The sequence below is a fragment of the Octopus bimaculoides genome, chromosome 21 (assembly GCF_001194135.2).
Source record: "Octopus bimaculoides isolate UCB-OBI-ISO-001 chromosome 21, ASM119413v2, whole genome shotgun sequence".
NCBI classification, from domain to species: domain Eukaryota; kingdom Metazoa; phylum Mollusca; class Cephalopoda; order Octopoda; family Octopodidae; genus Octopus; species Octopus bimaculoides.
The window spans coordinates 15,822,635-15,830,877 of record NC_069001.1 but is presented as its reverse complement, the minus strand read 5'-3'; the positions used below and the strand labels follow the sequence as shown (position 1 = coordinate 15,830,877).

General features: G+C 38.0%; 1 protein-coding gene across 1 annotated transcript in view; it reads left to right on the top strand.

Moving 5' to 3' along the window:
- The first annotated feature begins 2,126 nt into the window (after positions 1-2,126).
- The window catches only part of LOC106879070 (putative ankyrin repeat protein RF_0381), a 15,653-nt gene continuing 9,536 nt past the window's right edge, over positions 2,127-8,243 (top strand). Inside the window, exon 1 of the mRNA XM_014928498.2 lies at positions 2,127-2,211. Coding sequence (XP_014783984.1) covers positions 2,200-2,211 — 12 coding nt within the window. The 5' untranslated portion in view covers positions 2,127-2,199. The remainder of the gene's footprint in view (positions 2,212-8,243) is intronic.

Below are 8,243 nucleotides of genomic sequence, written 5' to 3'. Positions count from 1 at the left end.
GTTAGGGTTAGGGTTAGGTTTACCCTAACTGAAAACCTAACCCTAACCCCGTTTGCCAAAGCGCATTTTTTCCTTCATATTTATTTACATATAGTCCATCTGGACCAATGCAAGATTTGGATTGTCCGCGTTTAGCTGTTATTTCTAGCATATCAAGTTTCATGGTGGGGACTCCACATATGATCCTTTTTCTGTTTCAATATAAATGTAAGCCGTTCATTTTCACATCTAAGTTGCGAGAAGGCTATTCGTACGACCTGGACATGTAGAACACAATGTCAAAAATGAAAATCGCCCGGGTGGGGTGGGGGGTCCAAAGATTTTTAAAGGGGGAATCGCATGACCGTGACATATAGAACACATTATCGAAAACGAAAATCGTCAAAATTAAAAAATAAAAAAGTTACAGCCATTTCCCCTCAGTGTCTAATTCCAACGTCCACCCAAAAAAGTTATTACATTAATAAGTACTTAAATAGTTTTAAAATGTTTTTATTAATAGTAATTCTAGAAGACATTGCGACAGATCTGGAGCAACGAGGGCGCATGGTTACAAGAAGACTCCCAAACCGACTAAATGATTGATTGATAAAATGACTCAAGCAATCGATTAGTTAATTGGTTAGTTAACAGTTGATTTATAACCAGTATGGGTGTTTTTATTGGCGGAATGACCGTCTTAAGGTACAACAAAATCCTGAAGAATTTGTTGAATATCAATAATTTCGGTTGCGATGGTGAGTGTGTGTAGCTCTGACTTTTTGTGTCTTTCTTAATAGTTGTTATTGACGGTCAACTGGTAGTCAGGGCATTGGATAGATTGCTTCGCAGTAATTGTTCCGGCTCTCTGAGCTCAGAATTCAAATCCCGCCGCGGTCAGCTTTGTCTTTCATTCTTTGGAGATTGATAAATAATGTCCCAGTCCTGTCGTGGGATCGATTCTTCTCTCTCTACCACACAAACACCTAATCACATACATTCTCTCTCTCTCTCTCCCTTGAAAGAAATCGGAGAGGGATGAACTCTGCCAGGTCTAAAATATTCAAAAGACAAGAATTGAAGACTCAAAGTAAGGCAAAACAATTGCCGCACTGTGGCTGGTTAGTCGGGTTTTAGCGGTAGCAGCAGCACTGCTATTATCACTGGGACCCTTATCCACAAACGACGGAGGGCGCTTCTATGTGGCTGCTAGAAACAGCAGTCAAACTTCCCTCAGATTACGCTCTTACATTCTTAAAAACGGAAATGTTGCTCTGGATAATGTAATTCTTTTTTTTTTTTTTTCAAAGCTAAAAGAAAAAAATTATTAAAAATATATCATAAACAAGATGGGTAAAAGATCATTTGTCTCGAAGCAAGATACACAATGTCCGTGCGACAGACATGATGGTCATAGTTGGAAACATTTGATTGTAGATCTACTCAGTTATGATTGACAAAGAATTATGAGAACAATCTCACTGGCTATGGTACCACCCAGTAGCCTTATAGGCCCTTGGGCAAATTAATGCACTGGGCTCTATAATATTTGTCGATATCACGCACAGTATACATAAATTAGAGTTGGTCCTAGATCTACGGGGCCGTGGGCAACTGCCTAGTGTGCCCAAGTTCCAGCTGTTACCGCCCAAGTTCTAGCTATGTTACTGAGATCTAGTTTTACAAAAATTGTTTTCCTACCGAAAATAGGAATCAGGGCGAAAAAATATGTATAAAAAAGGGGTTTACTTTGTTATTGCAAAATATTTAATGCATCTGCAACCAGTGCTAAACCTTTATAATTCCTCTGCAATTTTTCAATGCCTTTATATATTAGAAATCATACACGTTTATGTATCCGTGTGTGATTTGTTACCTGTATATAATTTTAGTTCTATATGTGTTGCCGTTTATTCACGTAATGACGCGAATATTAAATTGAAATAAAGGTTATGAAAGAAAACTTTTCAAGAATTTACAGAATTATTGATAAAAGTTTTGGTTTTAATTTTAAAAGATACATTTTTTTCTCTTTGTCTCTCTCTCTCTCTCTTTCAATATGATATATTTACCTAAGTTAGATGAGTATGAGACGACTAATAAATAAATAAATGAATAATAGAGAAAGAATTCATAAGCAAAAATAACTTTGGCATCAATCCATTGCAACTTTTTGTTGCAAGCAGTAAGTCGCCGTTTCGCAAGAGTTGTTAAATTGCTATGGCAGACAAGGTAATTATAAAACGACTATTTTAACTTTAAATATTTTTTCTATATATTAAATGATAATTCATACAATATATTTAGTATCTACAGCACAAGTAATTCCAAAAATAAAATTAAAAGATGTTCGTGGCTCCATCGTATTTAATGACATTAGAAGTACTTTACGCAAAATGTACGTCTCTTTTATTGCATGGGGTTGGGACCGATATGTTTCTGTGAATTGTTTAATGATTTATATAGCTTAGGAAATCAGTATCTTGGTTTATTTTCCTATGTTATTACTTTTACAAAATAATTCTTTTAATGTTTAGGAATATAGAATTTCGAAGAAATTCTTAAATTATATCAATGATTATGATGACCCACACTGACATACGCGTAAAAACATGTGCGTGTGTGTGTATATATAGAAAGTTATTATTTGATACATTACTCACTCTAACCATGTGTATATAATGTGTAAAACGCGAATAATCGCTATGGCTGAGACGTGAGAAAGGGATTATTTATAATAGACAGAAATATTGGATTAAAGGTAGCTGAAATGCTGTGGAATGATAAATGGACGAAGTTAGAGGTCAGAAAAGCGAGGCTAAGTGCAGTGGTGAGACTCCAAGATTGTTAAACATTTCCGCATCTGTCTTTACTGACAACGTTCCTGACGGGAGGGTTTTGCTTCTTTTTTTTTTTTAATGCTGGAGTATTGTTGTTGCAAGGGAGTAATATACACACAACTCTCTATATAGTTGTAGATAACTTGATACGTTAAGTTGACAGGACTTGATCTTAGAGTAACCTGTCAGGATGGCCATCTTTCTGGAGTATTTAATGTTTATGTAACATTTTTTTAAATGTGCTTTAAGAATTCTAGAACTTTTTGGAACAGCTTAGTCAAAGGATTGACAATCGAGGGAGAATATGTAGTGGGAAGACTTTCTGTGGGCCTGCTCTTCAAACATCTCGGGTTACACATTGCTACTGTCAACCCAGTCCCTACTAGAGGCATATTTGACTATAAATCCAGTATTTATGGCTTTAACAGTGAAATAAAGCATTGAGAAAAAACGGTGTCTAACGTCTCAGAATATTTCGAGGAAAACAGAAGTATTTATTATACTGTAATCTTTACGTGTTTTGAATATTCCTTGTTGGAAACTTTCGTTTTACTTTTGTGCGCATTGTGAGTCTTCCATGTAGGCGAACGACGGAGAACTCTTTTACTACTAAATATAGTATCGTATAGTTAGGCTAAAAGCATCCACCTGTAGCATAGCATCTAGGTGGTTGTTCGACCAGCTAGTAATAGTAGCCAAATCTCCCCTGTCTTAGTACTTGGTACTGTACTAGGTATCAAGGGATCTTCTACACCTGTGGTTCTCTACTATTTTTTACCTATGGACTCCTCTGATTCCTATTTTACTCTGTTGGATCCCTATAACCATTTGATATTTTAAAAATCCGATATATTTAACTATAAATTAAATATTATCAGGAATTATTTTAAAAAAATGTTAAAGTATTTTATGTATTGTAAAAGTATAACCAATTTATTGCGGATGCACTTTAACAACAAAATCTCACACGGACACCCAAGGATAATATGCACTCCAGTTGAGAACCACTGCACTACATAGTTACTAGATCTGCTTGAAATAACATCCAAAACATACACACACACCCACAGTCTTAAACAAAATGGGATGGGCCTTCGTTAGACATCTTCCTAGATATGCACAGCAGGCTAAAATGACAAGACGGTTATATCTTGATCATGCTGATTATGAGTCTTATCGCGATTGACCTGGAGATAAACAGCAACAATAATGGAAAGAGTGTGTGCAGAAGTTATATGCGATATACTTTGTAAGCAATTAATAAAATGCTATATTTAAACTATGTTTATTAATAGCAAACAATTAATATCAAACCAGTTATGCACCATTCATGCCATATCCTTAAGAATAAGTCTAAAATAGGAAGTAAGCAGCACTTTCTGACTCAGTCAAGTTAATTGTTGTTTGACATTTTGAGGTAGCAGTACAGTATCTCTTTGTCATTTGTCAGTCTGTCTTCAATTTTTTAGTCCCCAAATCACACTGTAGGGCGGTGAGCCGACAGAATTGTTAATACGTTGGTCAAAGTGTTTAGTGCTATTTCTCTCTGTTTTTTGCCTTTCATTCTTTAAGGGTTGATAAAATAAACACCAGTTGAACACTGAAATCAATGTGATCAATAGACACCTTTCTCAAGCTTTCAGGCCTTGTCTCTACAGTAGGAAGGATATTATTGTTAAAAGCCACTAAGCATTTTGCCCAGCATGCTAACAATTCTGCCAGCTCACTGTCTTTATTATTATTAATATTATTATTATTATGATTAAGGTTAGGAGCTGCCAGAATTGTCAGTGTGTTGAATAAAGTGCTGAACAGCGTTTCTTTCAGCTCTTTATATTCTGAGTTGAAATCCCACCAAGGTCAACTTTGGCTTTCATCCCTTCGGAGTCGATAAAATAAAGTATCAGTCAAGTACTTGAATCAATGTAATTGACTTGTTCCCCTCCCTTTATAAATGTTGGCTTTGAACTCTGCAACAGATCCACTTCTTCTTGTTCAAGAGAAGTGTTATGATCTTGGTCATTTACATAAAATGCAATAGAAACTGGCTAACCAGTCGTATAGGTCCTAGGGCTCATAAAAAAAAAATCACACTGTACTGCATAGAGTAAATGGTGGTAAGTGGATGGGGTGGTGGTGGTAAATATCCAGTACAGTTGCTGTATGAAAGACAAATTACTCTTGGAAAGATTTAATCAAACAGAAGCTCTTGCAGAAGACATTTTGCCCTAATACGATAGCAACTGGAATCACAAGGTTGTGAAACAAACTTCTTTTTTTAACCAAATGGCCCTGATTGTTACCATATGGTTTAAACAATTTCTAAAAAACGAATCTTTGGTCAAATATTTGCTAGCTTATCTTTGAATGTTGTTGTCATCATTATCACCATCATCACACCATTGTTATTATCATCATTGTTGTCATCATGTTCATTGTTATCATCATTATCACCATCAATTCTCTGGACACTTTCCATACTGGCATGAGTTGGAATTGGAAAAGTTGTCACAGTCCAAGTCAGTTCTTATTTTGAGTTCCTGCCCACCAAAACACGGTGGAATCACTATATCTCATTTGTACATTGTGCTTCTGGTGGTTCTACAGCTTGATTCCTTGACTCCTTTCCTACACAGTGTATTTGATGCATATCATTGGGACAATAAATGGATTGTCATATCCCTGGCAGCTTTACAATGATGATAATGGTGATAGTGGTGATTGTGAGAATAGTGCTGATGGTGATAATGATGATGAGATGATGACAATGATGATGATGAGAAAGATGTAATATTCACTGCCTAACTGTTTCCATTTGTCTAATTTTCATAATTTAACTGGTGCCCCTGTCATGATCATGCTGCCATCTGTTCTGATATACACTGAATGGCAAAAGAAATGCGAGATGTGTGTGACTGTGAAATATGTTTTAATTTCATTATGTCAGAGATAAACTTTGATAAATCTGATAGAATCAATTTCTTGGATGCACTTTAACCACAGTCTATGGGTTGTTGTCATATGTTCTGGTAGTGGGTGGATCCAGCACATCAAGATTGTAGGGTGTGACATGTTCAATACTGTGTATACCTTCCCTGGGTGTTCAAAATGGCCATACACTGTTGGTACATGGAGTGAATGAGGTGGTTCACAAAAACCGTTGGCACCTGTGCCCACACCTAGAGGAAAGCTGCCTCCAGTTCCTCATGAGTTGTCGGCTTTGGGACCACCTGGTTCAACTGTCTCTGGATTCCATCCCACAGGTGTTCAATTGGGTTCAAATCTGGACTGAGAGCTGGCCACGGCATGGTTCTGATGTTGTACTGATGTAGGATAGCCATGGTGACCCTGGTTGTGTGGGAGGGAGCATTGTCCTGCTGGAGCACGTGGCTATGGTGACGCGTGAAGAAGGGCACAATGTGAGGTCTTAGGATCTGGTCAATGTAGCACTGTGCTGTGATGCCATCCCCTCTGCCTGCACCAACATTTTGGAACACATGGGGCCCAATTCTCTGATTCAGGCCAATAGCACCTCAAACCATGATGCTTTGGCCACCCCACACATCTCTCTCCATGACACATGTGTCTCTGTAGTGTTCGGCCCTCCTACGCCACACCCTCACTCTGCCATCTGAAGTGGAAACGCAGTACCGGCTCTCGTCAGAGAAGACTATCGACCTCCGTTGTTGATGCCGCCAATGTCGGTGCTGTGTAGCCTGCTGTAGTCATGCCTGACAGTGGCGGGCAGTGAGGACAGGCCCTTGAGCAGGACGACGGCAACGCAGGTTGTTAGCGGCCAGTCGACGTCGTACCGTGTCGTCGCTGTTGGGTCACTGTCTAGTGCGAATGGTCTTGCAAGCTATCATGCTGGCCAGTTTGAAGCGATCATAGAAGTGTTGTTGGTGGATGAAGCAGTCCTACCTGGGCATGGTCACCCAGGGACGCTCTCTGTGGGCACGGTCAGCAGTGCTGTAGGTGTTGTATTGCTGTTGTAGACAATACATGGTGCTGACATGGACATTGTAAGCTTTTGCAACAACCAGAGCATACTGCCCTGCTTGCAATTGGCCAATAGCTTATTCTCTCTGCGCTGCTGACAATCGGGTCAAACCTGATGTGTCCAAATTACAAATGCCAAGAATGCGGTTCAAGTTGATTTTTATACCCATAACCTCCATGAGATGGGCATGCATTTTGGTTTTCATGACAATTGTTTGTGACTGCCACCCATGGCATTCAATGCAGCTGCATTTTGGCATTTCATTTCAGGGAAAGTTGAAAAGTTACCTGCAATTTGGATCTCAGCCATAAACCTTACACTTTACTCTTACATCCCTGAAATAAATTTTCAGAATTTACCATATAAAAATGATATTTGAAAAAAATCGCATTTCTTTTGCGGTTCAGTGTATTACACACAGACTACTTTCTCTTTGGAGTAGGCACAAGCATAGCTGTGTGGTTAAGAAGCTTACTGCCCAACCATAAGGTCTCAAGTTCAGTCCCACTCCCACTTACCTTGGACAAGTGTTTTCAACTATAACTCTGGGCTGACCAAAACCCACTACCAAAGTCCACTACCAAATCCACTCACAACTGAAATAGTAGCAGAATCACTGTAAATGTTTTTGTTCCATGGACTTCAAACTATGTTAAATCATTTCGAATGTCCTTTATTTTGAAGTTCATGAATTTATCTGATGAAAACGGTTTCTTTACAATGATGTAATGTTTTCATTAATCAATTAAAGGAGTCATTAGAAATGGCCGTTAAGGATTGACACCTGTAGCTCTACTGTTGCTCATTTATATTTATATTCACCTGCCTGGGAATCTGCCCTTCGTAAATATTATGGATCGTACATTTAATATAATGTACATGTCTGAATAGGTCAAGAGCGGATTTTCTCACCCAGCTGGGTCTAATTGTTTACATACAATGCATGATCATTTCGCTGGTATTTATGTACCAAGTTTAATATTTGCATAATATTGTTGTGTGTGTGTGTTATTCTGACCTAACGAGGTGCCTCAATCTAAGTACCTAATTCAACTCAATCTTACTTATATTATGTACATGTGTGTGTGTGTATATATATATATATATATATATATATATATGTTTGTGTGTGTGTGTGTGTGTGTGTATATATGTATGTGTATATTCTTTTAATCTTTTCACTCATCTGACTATGGCCATGCTAAAGCACCGCCTTTAGTCGAACAAATCGACCCCATTACTTATTGTTTGTAAGCTGAGTACTTATTCTATAAATTTTATTTGCTGAACTGCTAAGTTATGGGGCCATAAACACACCAACATCAGTCATCAAGCGATGGTGAGGGGGACAAACACAGATACACAAACATGTACACACACACACACACATACACACACACACACACACACACACACACACAGAC